The 24435-nt window shown below is 44.2% G+C and overlaps 1 protein-coding gene across 1 annotated transcript in view; it reads right to left on the reverse strand.

Moving 5' to 3' along the window:
* Positions 1 to 7437: 7437 nt before the first annotated feature.
* Positions 7438 to 24435, reverse strand: part of LOC126292152 (uncharacterized) — a 69192-nt gene continuing 52194 nt past the window's right edge. The window contains exons 6-7 of the mRNA XM_049985991.1: positions 16060 to 16307; positions 7438 to 8026 (exon numbers count right to left, since the gene is read on the reverse strand). Of these exons, the coding sequence (XP_049841948.1) occupies positions 7455 to 8026; positions 16060 to 16307 (820 nt within the window). The 3' untranslated portion in view covers positions 7438 to 7454. The remainder of the gene's footprint in view (positions 8027 to 16059; positions 16308 to 24435) is intronic.

Consider the following 24435-nt stretch of genomic DNA (forward strand, 5'->3'; position numbering starts at 1 on the left):
GGCCGTTTGCAAGTAGCAGACGCAGTTAGTATGTTAAATAATGACCGCACAGCCTTGTGTATTGTTTAAACCTCTGTCCAGAATAGTGCATGCGTAGAATCGTAATGCAAATCTCACTGAGGTATTTTTTTGGTATTAATCCAAAGAAGATGATAGTATAATGGTCTCCCACCCCCGTCTTCTGTGTATCTTCATGCTGTAGTTAAATTGTGCTCTGTTACACTCTCACGTAATTCTTGCGTAAATATTTCTAGTCAGGCACCAGTTAAGTGTAGTTAGGGTGTGTAACTAAATAATTAGATACAATAAATAATCTACGTGAAAGACAAATTCAGTTTTGTTGATCTTACCCACTTAATCCGATTTCCAATCCTGAATTAATCAAGCTGCTTTATGAACGACATGGAGTGCTATTTATCTGGTTACTTTAAGAAATTTGCATACTTGTAATTAAATTTTTAAAGTAATTAAACTAATAATTTTACAGCTTCTTTTTTTCTAAATGGTTAGGAAGGGCTTGGGCTGGTGGCGACCCTGAATCTCATTATTTGTGTGAGAGAAGCAGCTAGAAATGCGAGATAACGTATATGGCTCGATGAGAAACGTCGTAAAGACAATACGTTACACGTGTTTAATGCATACCAAGTAGTGCGTAAGTTTGTGCCCCTCGTTCAGAAGCACGCCGAAATGTTCTTCCTAATTCCTTTTCTATTTTATTATTTCATTTGTTGTTTTAGAGGTTGTCTAATCAAATCTTAAGACCCACTGTCACGTATGTTAAGTCTGATTGAGGTTCATTTGTGCCGCGTACAAGCAAAGGTTTATTGATAACTGGCTGGGTTAATATCCTTGTGTATCTGTTGCGTCAGAATGTTGTCTACCGCTAGTGTGTTTATGTTTCAGATAATTGGCGGTGGTCGACGCGCCGAACAAGCTCCGATTGGTGTATGACGGTGGAAGAGTGAAATTTGAGAACCTGGATCGGTGTCTATGATTACGTTGTTAACGTGCGGTAATTCCATCTTGCCGGTGGAGCGATGTTGTTTTCCGAAAGCTTACTTGTAGATCAGAGTTGAGCATATTTTTATTTCACATTCTGGTCCCTGCATCTCCTGTATCTGTTAGAACCCTTCGGTTTGCTCGCGTCTGCCACCAATTTCTCGTAAAGTTGAGGCGCTCCCATGTTAACACGATTTCATATGTTATTATTATATTGAATGTATTACAATCGTGTTAAATTGTCAGAAATTTTGAGACTAATTGTGGAAAGACCTGAGCTTATTGGACTTAAGAGGATTAATATTCTTAGCCGGGTCCTGAGTTACAAAAAAAAACTGTTCAAATGTGTGTGAAATCTTATGGGACTTAACTGCTGAGGTCATTAGTCCCTAAGCTTACACAGTACTTAACCTAAATTATCCTAAGGACAAAGACATACACCCATGCCCGAGGGAGGACTCGAACCTTCGCCGGGACCAGCCACACAGTCCATGACTGCAGCGCCCTAGACCGCACGGCTAAAACAGTGCGGCCTGAGTTACATGAAAACCAGTTTCTATGTTAGTTGAAGCATGTTTGAGATTTGATTAATTGTGGTTTTATGAATATTGTTTTAATTAATGAAAGTTGGCTAACCAAATTCCAAAAGATTTATATTTGTTGGACTAATGCACCCCCTTAATTGTGGAAATGGTTTTCGAGTTTTGATCTGAATTATATGAAAAACAGTTTCAATGCAAGTTATGAAGCTTGTGAGTTTTAGTAATGACAGTTATATTTGATTAATAATGGTTTTATGAGTCATACTTTAAGTATGATTCTAGTAACAGAGCAAAATGCCTCGGACCTTTGGAAGTGACGGAGTCCCGCTTCTAACTGACAAACCAGGGACTCCTAAGATACGACTTGGCAAACAAATGGTTATGAGATGGGGAGCTATTAATATCAATGGGGGCTACTATGGGAAGAAGGGAGAATACAAGGTCTACCTATCAGGAGTCAAAGCAGGAATAGCACAATGGGGTGTAGGGCTTTACATCAGGAAAGAAATGGAACCCAGCGTAGTTGCAGTAAGGTATGTAAACGAACGACTGATGTGGATAGATTTGACAGTGTCTAGCAAGAAAATTAGGATTGTGTCAGTATATTCGCATTGTGAAGGGACAGATCAGGATAAGATGAATTGTTTTTATGAAGCACTCAGTGATGTAGTTGTTAGAGTAAAGGACAAGGACAGTGTTCTGATCATGGGTGATTTTAACGCCGAGATTGGAAATCGAACACAAGGGTATGAAAAGGTTAAGGGTAAATTTGGAGAGGATATGGAGACCAACAGGAACGCGAAACAACTCTTGGATATCTGTCCCAGTATGGGCTTAGTAATCACAAACTCCTTTTTTAAACATAAGAACATTCACCGGTATACTTGGGAAGGCAGGGCAACCAGATCTGTCATTGACTATATAATAAACAGATCAGAAATTCACGAAGGCTGTGAGGGACACACGTGTATTCAGGGGATTCTTTGATGACACTGATCATTATTTAATCTGCAGTGAAATTGGGATTGTGAGGCCGAAAGTGCAGGAGGTCAGGTCCATATGTAGGAGGATAAGAATGGAGAAACTTCAGGATAAGGAAATCAGGCACAAGTACATAACAATGATCTCAGAAAGGTACCAGTTAGTTGAATGTAGTCAATTACAGTCATTGGCAAAGGAATGGACAAGGTACAGGGACACAGTACTAGAAGTGGCTAAAGAATGTCTTGGAACAGTAGTGTGTAAAGGTAGGATGAAGCAAACACCTTGGTGGATGACACAGTCAAGGCAGACTATAAAAGGAAAAACAAGGCGTATCAAAAGTGGCTACATACTAGAACTCAGGTAGACAGAGAAAGTTATGTTGAAGAAAGAAACAAAGCCAAACACATAATTACAGCATCGAAGAAGCAATCTTGCGTAGACTTTGGAAACAGGTTGGAGACTTTGGGTCAGGCTGCTGGAAAAACATTCTGGAGTGTAATTAGCAGTCTTCGAAAGGGAGGCAAGAAGGAAATGACAAGTATTTTGGACAGGTCAGGAAAACTGATGGTGAATCCTGTGGATTCCTTGGGTAGATGGAGGAAATATTTTAAAGAGTTGCTCAATGTAGGTGGAAATACGATCAGTAATGTTTCAGATATCGAGGTAGAATGGGATAGGAATGATGATGGAAATAGGACCACATTTGAGGAAGCGGAGAAAATGCTCAACAGAGTGCAGTGCAATAAAGCAACTGGGGTGGATGAAATTAAGTCGGAACTCATCAAATACAGTGGAACGTCAGGACTTAAATGGCTACACAGGATAATTGAAATGGCCTGGGAGTCGAGACAGGTTCCATGAGACTGGACGAAAGCAGTAATCACACCAATTTTTAAACATGGAAACAGAAAAGATTGTAACAACTACAGAGGTATCTCTTTAATCAGCGTGGTGAGTAAAATCTTCTCCGTATTGTTGAAAGGAAAGTGCGAGTATTAGTTGAGGACCAATTGGATGAAAATCAGTGTGGGTTTAGGCCTCTTAGAGGTTGTCAGCACCAGCTCTTTAGCTTACGGCAAATAATGGAGAAGTGTTATGAGTGGAACAGGGAATTGCATCTATGCTTTATAGATCTAGAAAAGGCATATGACTGGGTTCCTAGGAGGAAGTTATTGTCTGTTCTATCAGATTATGGAATAGGAGGCAAGCTTTTGCAAGCAGTTAAAGGTCTTTACATGGATAGTCAGGCAGCAGTTAGAGTTGACGGTAAATTGAGTTCATGGTTCAGAGTAGTTTCAGGGGTAAGACTAGGCTGCAACCTGTCTCCACTGTTGTTCATATTATTTATGGATCATATGTTGAAAACAATAGACTGGCTGGGTGAGATTAAGATATGTGAGAACAAAATAAGCAGTCTTGTATATGTGGATGACTTAGTTGTGATGGCAGATTCGTTTGAAAGTTTGCAAAGTAATATTTCAGATCTAGATCAGAAATGTAAGGACTATAGTATGAAGATTAGCATCACCAAAACGAAAGTAATGTCAGTGGAAAAGAGATATAAACGGATTGAGTGCCAAATAGGAGGAACAAAGTTAAAACAGGTGGACGGTTTCAAGTATTTAGGATGCATATTCTCACAGGATGGCAATATAGTGAAAGAACTGGAAGCAAGGTGTAGCAAAGCCAATGCAGTGAGCGCTCAGCTACGATCTACTCTCTTCTGCAAGAAGGAAGTCAGTACCAAGACTAAGTTATCTGTGCACCGTTCAATCTTTCGACCAACTTTGTTGTATGGGAGCGAAAGCTGGGTGGATTCAGGTTACCTTATCAACAAGGTTGAGGTTACGCATATGAAAGTAGCTAGGATGATTGCAGGTACTAGTAGATGGGAAAAATGGCAGGAGGGTGTCCACAATGAGGAAATCAAAGAAAAACTGTGAATGAACTCTATAGATGTAAGAGTCAGGGCGAACAGGCTTAGATGATGGGGTCATGTTACACGCATGGGAGAAACAAGGTCACCAAATAGACTCATGGGTTCAGCAGTAGAGGGTAGGAGGAGTCGGGACAGACCAAGGAGAAGGTACCTAGATTCGGTTAAGAATGATTTTGAAGTAATAGGCTTAACATCAGAAGAGGCACCAATGTTAGCACTGAATAGGGGATCATGGAGGAATTTTATAAGAGGGCCTATGCTCCAGACTGAACACTGAAAGCCATAATCAGTCTTAACTGATGATGATGGTGGTTTTGGGATATTGTTTTATTTAATGAAACTTGGTTAAGCAAATTATGCAAATTTGAGTTTGTTGGACCTCATGCATGCTATAGCTGTTGGAAGTAGTCAGAGTTCTGACGTAAAACTGGAATGAGATTTTCACTCTGCAGCGGAGTGTGCGCTGATATGAAACTTCCTGGCAGATTAAAACTGTGTGCCCGACCGAGACTCGAACTCGGGACCTTTGCCTTTCGCGGGCAAGTGCTCTACCAACTGAGCTACCGAAGCACGACTCACGTCCGCTACTCACAGCTTTACTTCTGCCAGTATCCGTCTCCTACCTTCCAAACTTTACAGAAGCTCTTCTGCGAAACTTGCAGAACTAGCACTCCTGAAAGAAAGGATACTGCGGAGACATGGCTTAGCCACAGCCTGGGGGATGTTTCCAGAATTCTCATTCTGGAAACATCCCCCAGGCTGTGGCTAAGCCATGTCTCCGCAGTATCCTTTCTTTCAGGAGTGCTAGTTCTGCAAGTTTCGCAGAAGAGCTTCTGTAAAGTTTGGAAGGTAGGAGACGGATACTGGCAGAAGTAAAGCTGTGAGTAGCGGACGTGAGTCGTGCTTCGGTAGCTCAGTTGGTAGAGCACTTGCCCGCGAAAGGCAAAGGTCCCGAGTTCGAGTCTCGGTCGGGCACACAGTTTTAATCTGCCAGGAAGTTTCATGTGTAAAACTGTTCCATCTAAGTCATGAAGTTTGTGTGATTTAGTTCACTCAGTCATATTTGATTGATGATGCTTTTATGAACATTCTTTTAATTAATGAAATTTGGTTGAAACAATTTTGAAAAATATGTGGTTATACAGAGTGTTACAAAAAGGTACAGCCAAAATTTTAGTATACATTCCTCACACACAAAGAAAGAAAATATGTTATGTGGACATGTGTCCGGAAACGCTTACTTTCCATGTTAGAGCTCATTTTATTACTTCTCTTCAAATCACATTATCATGGAATGGAAACACACAGCAACAGAACGTACCAGCGTCACTTCAAACACTTTGTTACGGAAAATGTTCAAAATGTCCTCCGTTCGCGAGGATACATGCATCCACCCTCCGTCGCATGGAATCCCCGATGCGCTGATGCAGCCTGGAGAATGGCGTATTGTATCAGAGCCGTCCACAATACGAGCACGTAGAGTCTCTACATTTGGTACCGGGGTTGCGTAGACAAGAGCTTTCAAATGCCCCCGTAAATGAAAGCCAAGAGGATTGAGGTCAGGAGAGCGTGGATGCCATGAAATTGGTCCGCCTCTACCATTCCATCGGTCACCGAATCTGTTGTGTACGAACACTTCGACTGAAATGAGCAAAGCTTTCATATGCCCCCGTAAATGAAAGTCAAGAGGGTTGAGGTCAGGAGAGCGTGGATGCCATGGAATTGGTCCGACTCTACCATTCCATCGGTCACCGAATCTGTTGTTGAGAAGTGTACGAACATTTCGACTGAAATGTGAAGGAACTCCATCGTGCATGAATCACATGTTGTGTCGTTCTTGTAAAGGCACATGTTCTAGCAGCACAGGTAGAGTATCCCGTATGAAATCATTATAACGTGCTCCACTGAGCGTAGGTGGAAGAACATGGGGCCCAATCGAGGCATCACCAACAATGCCTGCAGAAACGTTCACAGAAAATCTGTGTTGATTGCACAATTGCGTGCGGATTCTCGTCAGCCCACACATGTCGATTGCGAAATTTTACAATTTGATCACGTTGGAATGAAGCCTCATCTATAAAGAGAACATTTCCACTGAAATGAAGATTGACACATTGTTGGATGAACCATTCGCAGAAGTGTACCCGTGGAGGCCAATCAGCTGCTGATAGTGCCTGCACACGCTGTACGTGGTACGGAAACAACTGGTTCTCCTGTAGCACTCTCCATACGTTACCTTGTACAGCAGTAACTTCTCTGTCGCAGACATTAGTGTTATGGTCAACTGCACGAAGAATTGCCTCGTCCATTGCAGGTGTCCTCGTCGTTCTAGGTCTTCCCCAGTCGCGAGTCATAGGCTGGAATGCTTCGTGCTCCCTAAGACGCCGATCAATTGCTTCGAACGTCTTCCTGTCGGGACACCTTCGTTCTGGAAATCTGTCACGATACAAACGTACCGCGCCACGGCTGTTGCCCCGTGCTAATCCATACATCAAATGGGCATCTGCCAACTCCGCATTTGTAAACATTGCACTGACTGTAAAACCACGTTCGTGATGAACACTAACCAGTTGATGATACGTACTGATGTGCTTGATGCTAGTACTGTAGAGCAATGAGTCGCATGTCAACACAAGCACCGAAGTCAACATTACCTTCCTTAAATTAGTCCAACTGGCGGTGAATCGAGGAAGTACAGTACATACTGACGAAACTAAAATGAGCTCTAACATGGAAATTAAGCGTTTCCAGACACATGACCACATAACATCTATTATTTATTTGCGTGTGAGGAACGTTTCCTGAAAGTTTTGCCGTACCCTTTTGTAACACCCTGTACAAAGCAAGCAGCTTTCTATAATCGTTGCTACTGTTAATTTGATAAGAGCAATACATTTGTAATAAAGAACAGTGTGGCAACTACAGACTGGTTATGTGTTTAATTTCGATGATATTTATGAAGATTTCACACTGTTTATTTCAAAATCCTTTTATTTCAAGGTGCCATTGTTTACATCGTGTTTGTAACTCAGTAAAATTTCTTTTGGCTGCATGTTCCTTTCCCAGTCTTTTCCCCTCGTTGGTGAGTACCACCCACGGTGGTCCATGGACGCGCCACATACCGCGAAAGACGTGTGTGAAGAGGAATCACGACACTTCAGCAACAGAATAGCTCTGGAAACAGAGCATATGGCATCTGTAGTGTTCGATTTCGGACAAGATGGGTCGTTAGGACTATCGAAAACGCAGCGAGCGTCATGCACGGACAGAATCATACTAAAAGGGACGTGCTGACAAATGCCGGACGACTTGGCTGTCATCCAGGCCAAGAGGCAGAGGCTGACGTTCGCCCTGCGGCGGTTGGTCTCAGGTACGTAGGTCGACCCCTGAACCAGGTCGTTCCACAGCTGCACGCGGCACTGCTCGCGCTGATCAATAGTTTCCGGTGGCAGGTCTTCCAGTGGACACGTGGGGTGGTCCACAGCGTTCACCAACAGCTCCAGGCAGCCAGCGTCCACAGAGATGGTAGCGTTGCTTTTGTCTTCCAGCTGCCACTCTTCACCTGCAAAACAATCACAGCAAGTAGGTGGTAGTGGTGCTCACACACTGAAAGTAGCCGAAGTCACAAACACCTGTGGCCTGTAAGACTAGGTGTGGTATAAGTAAGTCATCCATCATCAGTGGTTAAAATAGTTCACAATAAAGATGTACCCAATGGTAATGACCCGGAATTATGTATCAGTGTGCGGGCCGGAGTGGCCGTGCGGTTCTAGGCGCTACAGTCTGGAGCCAAGCAACCGCTACGGTCGCAGGTTCGAATCCTGCCTCGGGAATGGATGTGTGTGATGTCCTTAGGTTAGTTAGGTTTAATAAGTTCTAAGTTCTAGGCGACTGATGACCTCAGAAGTTAAGTCGCATAGTGCTCAGAGCCATTTGAAGCATTTATGTATCAGTGTTACCTGTATGATTGTATGCAGTGAGTTACTAGCAGCAACTGTTCCGCAGGTTCCCCAAGGTAGTGTTATATTCCCTTCGCTGTTCTTTACCTATATAAACGATTTGGGAGACAATCTCAGCAGCCGTCTTCGGTTTTTTTGCAGATGACGCTGACGTTTATCGACTAATAAAGTCACCAGAAGATCAAAACAAACTACAAAACTAGAAAAGATATCTCAATGGTGTGAAAATTGGCAGTTGACCGTAAATAACGAAAAGTGTGCGGTCATCAACATGAGTGCTAAAAGGAACTCGTGAAACTTCGGTTACACGATAAATTAGTTAATCTAAAAGCCGTAAATTGAACTAAATACTTAGGTATTACAATTACGGACAACTTAAATTGGAAGGAACATACAGAAAATGTTGTGGGGAAGGCTAACGAAAGACTGCGTTTTATTAGCTTAGAAAATGAAACAGGCCTCTTAAGGAGACTGCCTACACTGCGCTTGGTTTTTTTTTTCTGCTGCGCTGTGTGGGATCCTTTCAAAGAAGTACAGCAAGTTTTGTATTATCGCGAAATGTGAAAGAGAGTGCCACAGAAATGATACAGGATTTGGGCTGGAAATCATTAAAAGAAAGGCGTTCTTCTTTGCGACGGAATCTTCTCACGAAATTCCAATCACCAGCTTTCTCCTCCGGATGCGAAAATATTTTGTTGACACCACCCTACACAGGGAGGAATAATCACCACAATAAAATAAGGGAAATCAGAGCCCGTACGGAAAGATATAGGTGTTCATTCTTTCCGCACGCTATACGAAATTGGAATAATAGAGAATTGCGAAGGTGGTTCGATAACCATCTGCCAGGCACTTAAATGTGATTTGCAGAGTATCCATACAGACGTTTTGTGATGGCAGTTCTAGGCTGTTGAAAAGATCCTTGTTCTATTACAAGACTCCTCTGATGATAGCTTTGTTCTAAGTGTATGTTAACAACCGCTCCCCTCCTCAGTTTATCAGTTAATCAGTTTACAGCGGCCTGTCAGTGGGGGCGAACTTGGCTGCCTCAAGTGGTCAAAGCTGAGACCAGTAGCAACAATTAATTTTCCCACATACTGGGCACAAGCTGAAAGCACTCGCCTGCCTTCATTTGAATGGACTGACACTTTACCAAGAGACAAGTTATGAAACAGTTACGAAGCTCAATCCATGATTGGTATACTGTAGGGAGATGGAACGATCAAGTAAGGGATGAAGGAGTCTTGTAATGAGAAAACAAGCAAAAACTAATTTTAAAAAAAATGCAAAGAATCGAAGAAATACAATTGTTCAGCACAGACGCTATGTGATCAAAAGTAACCGGACACACCTAAGAACATATGTTTTTCATATTAGGTGCACTGTGCTGCCACCTACTGCCATGTGCTCCACATCAGCGACCTCAGTAGTCATCATATATCGTGAAAGAGCAGAATGCGGCTCTCCGCGGAACTCACGGACTTATAACTTGGTCAGTTGATTGGTTGTCACTTGTGTTATACGTCCGTACGCGAGATTTCCACACATTGTGACCCTCTTCAACTGTCGTCGGTCTGTGCCAGTCAATACACGGGGTCTGTCTGTACGCATCGGAAACAGTGGAGCTAGGGATGCTTAGGAGTGTTGCCTCTCTCGTGCCTTTACCTTACCTAAAGCCAAACTGATCGTCATCTAGCATACTCTCCATTTTCCATTTTTCTGTATATTATTCATGTCAACAACTTGGATCCATGAGCTGTTAAGCTGATCGTGTAACGATTCTGGTACTTGTCAGCTGTTGCAGTCTTCGAAACTTTCTGCATGATATTTTTCCGAAAGTCAGATGGTAAGTCGCCAGACTCATAAACTGCTGGAAATGGAAAAAAGAACACATTGACACCGGTGTGTCAGACCCACCATACTTGCTCCGGACACTGCGAGAGGGCTGTACAAGCAATGATCACACGCACGGCACAGCGGACACACCAGGAACCGCGGTGTTGGCCGTCGAATGGCGCTAGCTGCGCAGCATTTGTGCACCGCCGCCGTCAGTGTCAGCCAGTTTGCCGTGGCATACGGAGCTCCATCGTAGTCTTTAACACTGCTAGCATGCCGCGACAGTGTGGACGTGAACCGTATGTGCAGTTGACGGACTTTGAGCGAGGGCGTATAGTGGGCATGCGGGAGGCCGGGTGGACGTACCGCCAAATTGCTCAACACGTGGGGCGTGAGGTCTCCACAGTACATCGATGTTGTCTCCAGTGGTCGGCGGAAGGTGCACGTGCCCGTCGACCTGGGACCGGACCGCAGCGACGCACGGATGTACGCCAAGACCGTAGGATCCTACGCAGTGCCGTAGGGGACCGCACCGCCACTTCCCAGCAAATTAGGGACACTGTTGCTCCTGGGGTATCGGCGAGGACCATTCGCAACCGTCTCCATGAAGCTGGGCTACGGTCCCGCACACCGTTAGGCCGTCTTCCGCTCATGCCCCAACATCGTGCAGCCCGCCTCCTGTGGTGTCGCGACAGGCGTGAATGGAGGGACGAATGGAGACGTGTCGTCTTCAGCGATGAGAGTCGCTTCTGCCTTGGTGCCAATGATGGTCGTATGCGTGTTTGGCGCCGTGCAGGTGAGCGCCACAATCAGGACTGCATACGACCGAGGCACACAGGGCCAACACCCGGCATCATGGTGTGGAGAGCGATCTCCTACACTGGCCGTACACCTCTGGTGATCGTCGAGGGTACACTGAATAGTGCACGGTACATCCAAACCGTCAACGAACCCATCGTTCTACCATTCCTAGACCGGCAAGGGAACTTGCTGTTCCAACAGGACAATGCACGTCCGCATGTATCCCGTGGCACCCAACGTGCTCTAGAAGGTGTAAGTCAACTACCCTGGCCAGCAAGATCTCCGGATCTGTCCCCCATTGAGCATGTTTGGGACTGGATGAAGCGTCGTCTCACGCGGTCTGCACGTCCAGCACGAACGCTGGTCCAACTAAGGCGCCAGGTGGAAATGGCATGGCAAGCCGTCCCACAGGACTACATCCAGCATCTCTACGATCGTCTCCATGGTAGAATAGCAGCCTGCATTGCTGCGAAAGGTGGATATACACTGTACTAGTGCCGACATTGTGCATGCTCTGTTGCCTGTGTCTATGTGCCTGTGGTTCTGTCAGTGTGATCATGTGATGTATCTGACCCCAGGAATGTGTCAATGAAGTTTCCCCTTCCTGGGACAATGAATTCACAGTGTTCTTATTTCAATTTCCAGGAATGTACATTCTACATGCCAACGGAAAAAGTCATCTTGTTGCCACTTCCCCACAGTGATTTTAGAAATTCTAATGGAATGTTATCTATCCCTTCTGCCTTATTTGATATTAAGTCCCTCAAAGGTCTTTTAAACTCACATTGTAATACTGTATCCCCTATCCTAAATAGACTCATGTTTCTTCTTTTATCACCTCAGACAAATCTTTCCCCACAAAGAACCTTTCAATGTATTCTTCCCATCTATCCGCTGTCCCCTCTGCATATAACAATGGGATTCCCTGTGCACTCTTAATGGTACCAGCCTTGCTTTTAATTTTACCAAGTGTCCCTGAACATTTTTGTACTTCCTCCTTTCAACGATCATTTGAAGTATTTTTTCTGTTACCCATGGTTTCTTCGCATTTACCTTCTTTGTACCTATGGTTTTCTTTCCAACTCCTGTGATGGCCCTTTTTAGAGATATTCACTACTGTTCATCTGTACTACCTCCTGAGCAATTCGTTATTGCTGTATCTATATAGAGAACTTAAAGCATATCTCGTCATTCCGTATCCCACTTCTTTGCATATTGATTCTTCCTGACTAATGTCTTAAGCTTCAGCCTACTTTCATCACTACTATATTGTGATCTGAGTCTAGATTTGCTCCTGGGACGCCTTACAATCCAGTGTCTGATTTTGGAATCTCTGTCTGGCTATGATGTAATCTAACGGAAATCTTCTCGTATCTCCCGGCCTTTTCTAAGTATACCTCCTCCTCTTGTGATTCTTGAACAGAGTATTCGCTATTACTAGCTGACATTTATTATAGGACTCCATTAGTCTTTCTCCTCTCTCATACCTTGTCTCAAGCCCGTATTGTCCTGTAAGCTTTTCTCCCATTCCTTCCCCTACGACTGCATTCCAGTCCCCAATGACTATTAGACTTTCACCTTCCTTTATGTACTGTATTACCCTTTCAATATACTCATATAGTTTCTGTATCTCTTCATCTTCAGCTTGAGACGTCGGCATGTATACCTGAACTATCGTTGTCGGTGTTGGTTTGCTGTCGATTTTGATAAGAACAACCCTATCACTGACCTTGTAACACGCCTGGGAGTAAAAATGGCGGAGGATCCTTAAACAGTTTTTTTTTCTTTTTCACTTCGGACCGTGCGCCTTGCCCCTACCAAGTACCTGATAATCCCGCGGCGGTCCTATTGTTCTGCTCCACAGTGCTGCTGGCTTGCCTGAAATTATCTATCGAAATATGCAAGCGGGTTTAGGGGAGCCACTCAGCGCCAAGCACAACACTGTCCTATGTCTGGTATGAACATCTATATTCCGAGACGATAAGGAATCACAGGTGGCACTCTTTACACTCCAAGTCGTAAATGTTTATCCAATTAACGATCTTGATGTTTATATGTCCACAATATCACTCAGACGAGCGTACGTGTATCCGACACGATGTGGATGATTGTTGATGATGCGAAAGCGGAATAATCGAACGAAGAATCATCCCATGATGAATCGAACGAAGGTTCCTACGCTCGACACGCACACACAGATTTCTTTTGGTACCAGTCCTTCTTGACACTAATAATAAATTTTAACACTGTTCACAAAGTTTAGTTTACAGTTCACAGTTCTCAATTGTACGAGCGTGCGCGTAACCGTTGCAGCGCGGTTGATTGTTGATGATGCGGAACGCGATGATCGAATTCACCTCCTCACGTTCGCTACAAGACACTGGCACTTATACTCTCTTTTGTGGTAAATAGTATTACTGATTCACGTTGGTTTATTCTTGGAGACAGACCACGGCGCGGATGATTGATGAACGGTCCGACGAGCAACGACAGAATACATAAATACGGAACTGCTCACTTTTAATTACATCATTACGCACTTTCCTCTGATTCACTTCCATATTTCACCGCTTTACTGCAACAGCACTTGCAGCAACACTTTAACTTCCATAATAACAATGCTTCTTACATGCAGAGCTACCCAGAACACAACATAACAGTTCCGTGTCCCATGCTCGACTCTCACAGACGCGGCTCCTCGCAGAGATACTCCGCAACTAAGCCAGCAATATGACAGTACGCTTACGACCTGTCCGCAATAACACATTCTCTGTCCTACCTTCCTATTCATAACGAATCCTACTCCCGTTATACCATTTTCTGCTGCTGTTGATATTTCCCTATACTCATCTGACGATAAATCCTTGTCTTCTTTCCACTTCACTTCACTGACCCCTACTGTATCTAGACTGAGCCTTTGCATTTCCTTTTTCAGATTTTATAGTTTCCCTACCACGTTCAAGCTTCTGACATTCCACGCCCCGACTCGTAGAACGTTATCCTTTCGTTGATTATTCTATCTTTTTTTCATGGTAACCTCCCACTTGGCAGTCCCCTCCCGGAGATCCGAATGGGGGACTATTCCGGAATCTTTTGCCAATGGAGAGATCATCATGACACTTCTTCAACTACAGGCCACATGTCTTGTGGATACACGTCACGTGTCTTTAATGCAGTGGTTTCCATTGCCTTCTGCATCCTCATGTTGTTGATCATTGCTGATTCTTCCGCCTGTCCAAACGGTTTATCAAAGCTAGGCAAAGAGAAAGCATGAAGATAGGTATTGTTATTCCTTTCAAAATTTTACAAATATACCTGAAGATGAAACATGCTCTGAAACTGGGTAGTGCTTCCCTTTTTAGAAATAAATAATTTTTACAACTGTAGCGGATTTTATCACTGACAGTGAGTAACGGTATGGGATGTCCTGTGATAAGAAAAGTAAGAGCAACTACGAAGTTTGGAGAGGAAAATGTAGAACAAGTTTGTATTTTCACTTATCTGGCAAGCATAATTTTCTGTGTGGGTGCATGGATAAGGGCCTAAGAAAGAGACTGAAGAAATGCCTTACATGGAGAATGGGATTGTACGGAACTGGGACATGTACACTGAGGACAGAAGGAGAAAGAACAACAAAAGGATTTGAGCTGTGGACATAGGGGAAGATGGAAGGGATAAATTGGATAAATAAAGTGAGAAATTAAGAGGTGTTGACAAGAGAGAGAAATTTTAAAGGTACTCAGGAAGAGGAAATACAAGTGGCTTGCACAACTATCGAGAAAAGTTTGTTTACTGTAGGATGCTATGAAAGGAACGGCGAATGGAAGAAGAAGATGGTGGAAAGTATAAAGACAGTACAGTACCAAAACACAGCTGTGCATGGAGAGCTAGATGTGAAAACCTGTCCTAGGACAGAACATTCATGAATGAATGAATGAAAGAGAAACAGAAAATTCAAAAAGTGTAAAACGCAGCTCCTGAAAGAGAAATTTAAAACACTGCAAAAAAGAAAAATTAATTAACAACTGCAACTGTTGTGTTACAGATGTCAATTGTCGTTTTTCAAACGAGCCATATAAACAGAGTAAAAATCTGCGTATACAATATTTTATAGCATTTAGAGAAGATAAAAGCAACCATTTTCTCTATGTGACATATATGTCGGAAGTGCTGCGTTCCCTGCAAGGACCTAGGGGCCGATGGAGGTTTTGATGTTAGTCATGTTCGGCAATGAAGTTTAAACTGTCTTGTGATGAATATTGTTTTAGAGATGTTGCTGTCCTACGTATTTTCTTCATTTTTCCCCCTCGACATTCTGAGCAACATATCTAGAACAATATTTATCATACATCAGTTTGAACACATCGTCAAAACCTTCATGGATCACTAGCAGATATTATTTTTTGGACATAAAATAATGTTTATTTTTGTCTCCTATAATAATACTAAATCCTTCCGTACTCCGTGTCTTGCACACTGTATTGTCCAGGAGTCAATAACACTCAGAAAATAGTTGTTAGATCTTAATATGTGTAGATGGATACCTGCCAATCAACCAAAAACCGAGCGAGGCAGTGCAGTGGTTAGCACACTGGACTCGCATTCGGAAGGAAAACGGTTCACACCAACATCTCGCCATCCTGATTTAGCTTTTCCGTGATTTCCCTAAATGGCATGACGCAAATGCCGCAATGGTTCCTTTGAAAGGACACGGCCGACTTCCTTCTTCATCCTTTCCTAATCCGATTGGACCGATGACCTCGCTTCTTGGTCCATTCCCACCCAAATCAAACAAACAACCAACCAATCGAAAAACTGAAGATGAAAATAACATCAGCTACTTGCTTGCTTGACGTAGAAAATCACAGGAGACGTAAACTGGATTAATAGGGGGGGGGGGGGCGTCGTTTCGAACATCATTCCTCGTATCAGAATACAGATGGTAGCCATCAGATCAGTGCATAAACATGACGTGGGTAGGTCCCAGTTCTAAACTTACCTATAATGTCGATATGACGCGCGTAATGCCGTTGTGGGTAGTTCAGGCTGAAGGGATGTTCATAATATGGGAGAAATCTCTGTAGTTCGTCGAACCAGAATCGACGATAGAAGCCGTACAGCGCGTCGGCGAGACCGAACATTACTGATGCCTCTGGCTGCTGCTCCTTGCATTGTGCAGTAAATTCGTCACGGAAGGAGAGGTATTTCCCGTGATAGAACAGCAGGCGATCATTCAACAGCGGAAGCCTGTAACATACAAGCTGTACGGTTAATATTTTTAAAGAAATCATTTACAGTATACGCAAGAATGTGAAAACATGCAGGAATTTTTCACCCAGTAGCAGAGTGTGCGCTGGTTTCGAGAAAACTAACGTGTTAAAACTATTTCCTTGACAAGGACTCGAATCTGGGACCTTTGCCTTTTTTAATGAACGATATTTTATTGTGATGAACTATAATGAACTAAAGTTACACAAATTTTGGTGCAAAGCAAACAAATGTTGGTGTTTCCTTTAAATAAAAATCTCATGTACGATGCAAGAAAGTGAACATTTCATATTTATATTCATGACATGAGTGATTTGTTGGGTTTTGTCATAGATGAAGGTAATTTATCCAAATTCGTGTTAACTAAACTCTATACTTAATAAAATTAAGATGGAACAAGCGTACAACACACACTGAGCTAGCCAGGCATAGCTCAAGGGCATAATTCAAGGTCCCTTGAAATATTTATGGCTGATTGCTCTGGTGGAAGCTACGACGTTGTGCAGTAGTGGAGTAACGTTCTAATGGAAGTACGTAGTAGGTTTTAATTGCGACTGTATCAGGAACTGTGGCGAGTGTTGTGTCAGGCATTGCAACCGTGGGATACATTCCTGGCGTACTTTAAAAATAACGCACTCATTACAAAAAAAGTAGACCTGCACAATCCTGTAACAGATGCACTGTGTGAAATTTTCTGCGAGGTAGATATAACTTGACAAGTCGCAAGGTAAGCAATCACAGATTTTGGCAATGTCTGCCTGATGTACACTCATGCTCATAAATTAAGGATAATGCTGATACATGGTGAAACAACGCTCTGGTGGGCGGTTTGCGGGTTTAAATCACCTCGAGGTTTTGAGCATGCGGTGCATTTGACCTGCGGTCGTCGCACGGTGGCACTGGCAGCAGTCCACATACGCAGAGGTGTGTTGGTGCATGTCAGAGAACGGTGCAGCGAGTAAGTGTGCAGACGTTTTCAGACGTGCTAATGGTGACTGTGTGTTGAAAATGGCTCAAACGACACATATTGAAGACGTTATGAGGGGTAGAATATTAGGGCGACTGGAGGCTGGTCAAACACAGCAGGTCGTAGCACTGGCCCTCCATGTGCCTCAAAGTGTGATCTCAAGATCGTGTCAACGATTCCAGCAGACAGGAAACGTGTCCAGGAACTACAGTACGGGACGTCCACAGTGTACAGCACCACAAGAAGACCGATATCTCACCATTAGTGGCTGCAAACGGCCACGGAGTACTGCAGGTAGCCTTGCTGGAGACCTTACTGCAGCCACTGGAACAGTTGTCTCCGGAGACACGGTCTACAGACGACTGAACAGACATGGTTTATTCGCCCGGAGACCTGCAATGTGCATTCCACTGACCCCTGGTCACAGGAGAGCCCGTAAAGCCAGGTGTCAAGAACACAGTACATGGTCATTGGAACAGTGGTCCCTGGTTATGTTCACGGACGAGTCCAGGTATACTGTGGACAGTTATTCTACCTGGGTTTTCATCTGGCGTGAACCAGGAACCAGATACCAGTCCGTTAATGTGAATTTTATTCCTAAAAGCTTTTTCAAAACATATTTAAAATTATAAGCATAAAAGCACCCTCGAAATATCAAGCTACAATTATTCAGAGGCAGATTTTTTTTTTTTTTTTTTTTTTTTTTTTTTTTTTTTTTTTTTTTTTTTTTTGTTACAGTAGGAGCGTTCGGGCTGAGAAACTTCCTCCCCCTTTCAACGCGGTCGTAGTCACTACCGCTCACAACGACCTCTGAAAAACTACACTGGTGTAAATCTGCAACACACCAGATTACTTTAAACTAAAAATTTTAACAACTCACACAAACACATTAACTATGCAGCCCGTACGAGGGATGGAAATGGTACAAACACTCACACTAAGAACTTATTTTCCACCAAAAGTGCAATTTGTTTTTAAAAGGGCTCTTACGGTAGAAGGGTGTAAACTTTATAAAAATGACTATTTAAATAAAACCCATGAAATTCAGACTTACATAAAATGAACAACATGCTCTACATTACACATATACTGCCTCGCAAGATGATAGGCAAGATAAAAACATATTTCAGGAATTCGGCCTTAATTCTATAAATTCGTTAACACCGAATCCGACAAACACGACAGAGGCAGCTATTAACCTATGGCAGATTGACCGGAGGGGCGGAGGGAGGGGGGATACTAAACAACCCGAACCGAAGATTGCTCTGACCTCGCACAAGGGAAAAAAACAGACCACCCAATTCACAATAACCACCTTCCCGCGCGTGGGCAAACGGAGAAGAATGACGGAACGACCCCAAAACAAAGCGGCTGGTGACCTCATCAAGAAAACAAGTAGAATTTAACAAGTAAATGAAACAACATATCTCCAATCACTTGTAATAAACTGCGATTGCTGGCAAAGACCTGGCGCAGCACTCCCGAAACGCTCTCCCGAACCGTCCGCTGCCAGCCGCTTCAACGGACACAGGAAGGCGCGCCGATCTCTCGTCTCACGGCGTCACAGCTCGCCGCGGCCAGACCGATGTCGTGGGTTGGCCTCTGTTGCTCTCTTGTCGGCCGCGAAGCCACTACCCCTTTCTATACGACGCTGCCCACTGGACTAACGCGGGGAACTCACATGCGCCGACGCTCAAGGCGGACAAGTCATCTCGTGTCTCAGTGCGCGACCAACCAACCGACCAATCCAACCGCCAATGACCGTTGCCCGAGCACACTCGAGCAGACTATCATACTAGCACTCCGGACGACAGACAGATACTAACCGCCTCACCAACGCGGACGAGAGACAGACCCAGACTAACTTGGCTGACCAACTGACTAGACTCGCCCAGATTGACAGACTGCACTGACCGACTCAGACTGACAGACTGACCGACTGCGGAGTTTTTTTGTTTTTGTTTTTTTTCTTTATTGATATTTTTATCACCTTATACAAGGCGGGCTGTCAGCAGCCGAGTACGCCGCTCTTCAGCCTTGAGTTTGACAAAAAGTAGTACATATAGGAGGTACAGAGAAAAACAATCAAAACGGCGGCCAAAAATAGTAGACACTAAAAAACAAAAAACATGGAGCCGTTCACGCTAGACGAGAAATATCACTAACACTAGTTGAGACGGCGCACATAACATGGATGACATGGATGACGGCGACGGCACACGTGAACAGTGGTGGCGTGACGGCGAAGAACACAAAAAAAAGAAAGCACACACACGAGACACTGTTGGTGATGATCTCCGGCGCGCGAATGTTCACTGAGCGTGTACGTGTCCGGGACCTGCCCAGAGAGGAGGAGGAGGAGGAAAGGGAATGGGAGAGGGAGAGGGAGGGCAGATGCCATGGGCTGGGGGGATATGGGGAGGGTGGAAGGGGGGAGCCTGGGGGAAGAGGGGCAGAGGAAGGGGGATGGGGGAAAAGGAAAGAGAAGGGAAGGGAGGGAGGGTGCCGAAAGGAAAGGACACAGGAAGTGGGGGCGGAAAGGATCAAAGTTGGTAGGAGGGATAGAAGGAGGGGAGAAGGACATCATCAGGGAGGGGGAGCTGGCAGAAGCCACCTTGGGAGAGGGTAAGGAGGGTGGAGAGATGGAGACCTGGTGGGATGTGGGAATACAGGCACGGCAGCGGGTGGGGGTGGAAGAGGAGGGGCGAGATAAGCGGGTGAGGAGCGTCGTGTTTGTGGGAGGTGTACAGGATCTGTATCCTTTCAAGGAAAAGGAGGAGGTGGGGGAACAGAATCAGATCGTACAGGATCCGCGTGGGGGAGGGGAGACGGATGCGATAGGCGAGGCGGAGAGCATGGCGTTCAACGATTCGGAGGGATTTATAAAATGTAGGGGGGGGGGGGGGGGGCGTAGCAAAGGATAGGGCGGATGAGAGATTTACAGGTGTGGAGGATGATGGAGAGGTCCAGACCCCACGTACGGCCCGAAAGGAGCTTGAGGAGATGGAGTCGGGAGTGTGCCTTGGCTTGGATTGTCCGGAGATGGGGGGTCCAGGAGAGGCGACGGTCGAGGGTGACGCCAAGACACTTGAGGGTGGGAGTGAGGGCGATAGGACGCCCATAGACGGTGAGATAGAAATCAAGGAGGTGGAAGGAAGGGGTGGTTTTGCCTACAATGATCGCCTGGACTGTGGAGCTCATAGCGCCCCTTAAATGCACGTGAACAGGCTACTACCCCTTTCCCACCAGAGGGAGACAACAAAGATGTGATTGCCACAGCGGCGTCACTGCCAGAAATTGAAGGTGAATACTTTACACTACGCGCTGCGGCGCGCTCTTCAAAACAGCAATTTTTATTACGGCTCATAGATGTACATGTAGTTCCTCCAACAGTATGTTAGGTGGCGAGCAGCATGAAGTTCATCACATGAAGTACATCTTTGGCTAGTTTGTAGACTGTGATAGGGCATCTAGTACGTAGATTCTCTACAGTATCGTAATAATGTAATCAAGTGCTATTACTGTGAATGCTAATGACCCCATGATCAATTCATGGCCACAGCTGGGGTATTTAAAGGGAGCTGACCTGACGCTATGACATGAGGCTCACTTCGTAATGACTCCATATGTCGTCCTTGTAAGCCAGCCGGGGTGGCCGAGTGGTTCTAGGCACTACAGTCTGGAACCGCGCGACCGCTAAGGTCGCAGGTTCGAATCCTGCCTCGGGCATGGATCTGTGTGATGTTCTTAGGTTTCAGTACTTCTACGTTCTAGGGGACTGATGACGTCAGAAGTTAAGTCCCATAATGCTCAGAGCCAATTGAACCATTTTTTTTTGTCGTCCTTATTCTGTTATATTCGTTTAAAACTGGATGTTAACTGCTGTAACACTTCCTTGCTGCATGCTCTTGTGAAAGAGATAGACCCACTTGCAACATACTAGCTAGCTTCCTAGTTCCTCCTCTGCTCCCTGACATGACTTCAGCTTGATCGTGGCAATGTGATGAGGTTTAATACAGTTTCCTAATTTTTACCCCTTACTATTCAGTGTAATCCCATGGTCTAGGGGTAGCGTCTTTGATTCACAATCAAAACGTTTTCAGTCCCGGGTTAGATCCACACCACTGCCTAAATTTTGATAAATAGTCAGCATTGGCGACCGAAGACTTCCGGCATAAGAAGTCAGCCTCATTCTGCCAACGGCCTTGTCAAAGAGGGCGGAGGAGCGGATAGAGGTTCAGGGCATTCTCTTGTCCTAGGGGTGGGAAATTGCCTCTAAAGGCGGAAGAATCAGCAATGATCAACGACATGAGGATGCAGAAGGCAATGGAAACGACTGCATTAAAGACGTAACGTGTATCCACAGGACATGTGGCCAGTAGTTGCAGAAGTGTCATGATGATATCTCCATTGGCAAAAGATTCCGGAATAGTCCCCCATTCGGATCTCCGGGAGGGGACTTCCAAGGGGGAGGTTACCATGAGAAAAAGATTGAATAATCAACAAAATGATAATGTTCTACGAGTCGGGGCGTGGAATGTCAGAAGTTTGAACGTGGTAGGGAAACTAGAAAATCTGAAAAGGGAAATGCAAACGCTCAATCTAGATATACTAGGGGTCAGTGAAGTGAAGTGGAAGGAAGACAAAGATTTCTGGTCGGATGAGTATCGGGTAATATCAACAGCAGCAGAAAATGGTGTAACAGGTGTAGGATTCGTTATGAATAGGAATGTAGGGCAGAGGGTGTGTTGCTGTGAACAGTTCGGTGACCGAGTTGTTCTAATCAGAATCGACAGTAGACCAACACCGACAACGATAGTTCAGATATACATGCCGACGTCGCAGGCTGAAGATGAACAGATAGAGAAAGTGTATGAGGATATTGAAAGGGCAATGCAATATGTAAAGGGGGACGAAAATCTAAAGTCATGGGCGACTGGAATGCAGTTGTAGGGGAAGGAGTAGAAGAAAAGGTTACAGGAGAGTATGGGCTTGGAACAAGGAATGAAAGAGGAGAAAGACTAACTGAGTTCTGTAACAAGTTTCAGCTAGTAATAGAGAATACCCTGTTCAAGAATCACAAGAGGAGGAGGTATACATGGAAAAGGCCGGGAGATACGGGAAGTTTTCAATTAGATTACATCATGGACAGACAGAGATTCTGAAATTGGATACTGGATTGTAAAGAGTACCCAGGAGCAGATATAGACTCAGATCACAATATAGTAGTGATGAAGAGTAGGCTGAAGTTCAAGACAGTAGTCAGGAAGAATCAATACGCTAAGAAGTGGGATACGGAAGTTCTAAGGAACGACGAGATACGTTTGAAGTTCTCTAACTCTATAGATACAGCAATAAGGAATAGCGCAGTAGGCAGTATAGTTGAATAGGAATGGACATGTCTAAAAAGGGCCATCACAGAAGTAGGGAAGGAAAACATAGGTACAAAGAAAGTAGCTGCGAAGAAACCATGGGTAACAGGAGAAATACTTCAGTTGATTGATGAAAGGAGGGAGTACAAACATGTTCCGGGAAAATCAGGAATACGGAAATACAAGCCGCTGAGGAATGAAATAAATAGGAAGAGCAGGGAAGCTAAGGCGAAATGGCTGCAGGAAAAATGTGAAGACATCGAAAAAGATATGATTGTCGGAAGGACAAACTCAGCATACCGGAAAGTCAAAACAACCTTTGGTGACATTAAAAGCAACGGTGGTAACATTAAGAGTGCAACGGGAATTCCACTGTTAAATGCAGAGGAGAGAGCAGATAGGTGGAAAGAATACATTGAAAGCCTGTATGAGGGTGAAGATTTGTCTGATGTGATAGAAGAAGAAACAGGAGTCGATTTAGAAGAAATAGGGGATCCAGTATTAGAATCGGAATTTAAAAGAGCTTTGGAGGACTTACGGTCAAATAAGGCAGAAGGGATAGATAACATTCCATTAGAATTTCTAAAATCATTAGGCGAAGTGGCAAGAAAACGACTATTCACGTTGTGTGACTTTAGGAACAGCATCATCCATACAATTCCGAAGACGGCAAGAGCTGACAAGTGCGAGAATTATCGCACAATCAGCTAAACAGCTCATGCATCGAAGCTGCTTACAAGAATAACATACAGAGGAATGGAAAAGAAAATTGAGAATGCGCTAGGTGACGATCAGTTTGGCTTTAGGAAAAGTAAAGGCAATTCTGACGTTACGGCTAATAATGGAAGCAAGGCTAAAGAAAAATCAAGACACGTTCATAGGATTTGTCGACCTGGAAAAAGCGTTCGACAATATAAAATGGTGCAAGCTGTTCGAGATACTGAAAAAAGTAGGAGTAAGCTATAGGGAGAGCCGGCTCATATACAATATGTACAACAATCAGGAGGGAATAATAAGAGTGGACGATGAAGAACGAAGTGCTCGTATTAAGAAGGGAGTAAGACAAGGTTGTAGCCTTTTGCCCCTACTCTTCAATCTGTACATCGAGGAAGCAATGATGGAAATAATAGAAAGGTTCAGGAGTGGAATTAAAATACAAGGTGAAAGGATATCAATGATACGATTCGCTAATGACATTGCTATCCTGAGTGAAAGGGAAGAAGAATTAAATGATCTGAACGGAATGAACAGTCTATGAGTACACAGTATGGTTTGAGAGTAAATCGGAGAAAGACGAAGGTAATGAGAAGTTGTAGAAATGAGAACAGCGACAAACTTAACATCAGGATTGGTGGTCACGAAGTCAATGAAGTTAAGGAATACTGCTACCTAGGCAGTAAAATAAACAATGACGGACGGAGCAAGGAAGACATCAAAAGCAGACTCGCTATGGCAGAAAAGGGATTTCTGGCCAAGAGAAGTTTACTTATATCAAATACCGACCTTAATTTGAGGAAGAAATTTCTGAGGATGTACGTCTGGAGTACAGCATTCTATGGTAGTGAAACATGGACTGTGGGAAAACCGGAACAGAAGAGAATCGAAGCATTTGAGATGTGGTGCTATAGACGAATGTTGAAAATTAGGTGGACTGATAAGGTAAGGAATGAGGAGGCTATACGCAGAATCGGAGAGGAAAGGAATATGTGGAAAACACTGATAAGGAGAAGGGACGGGGTGATAGGACATCTGCTAAGACATGAGGGAA

This window comes from Schistocerca gregaria, chromosome 9 (assembly GCF_023897955.1).
Source record: "Schistocerca gregaria isolate iqSchGreg1 chromosome 9, iqSchGreg1.2, whole genome shotgun sequence".
Taxonomy (NCBI): Eukaryota; Metazoa; Arthropoda; class Insecta; order Orthoptera; family Acrididae; genus Schistocerca; species Schistocerca gregaria.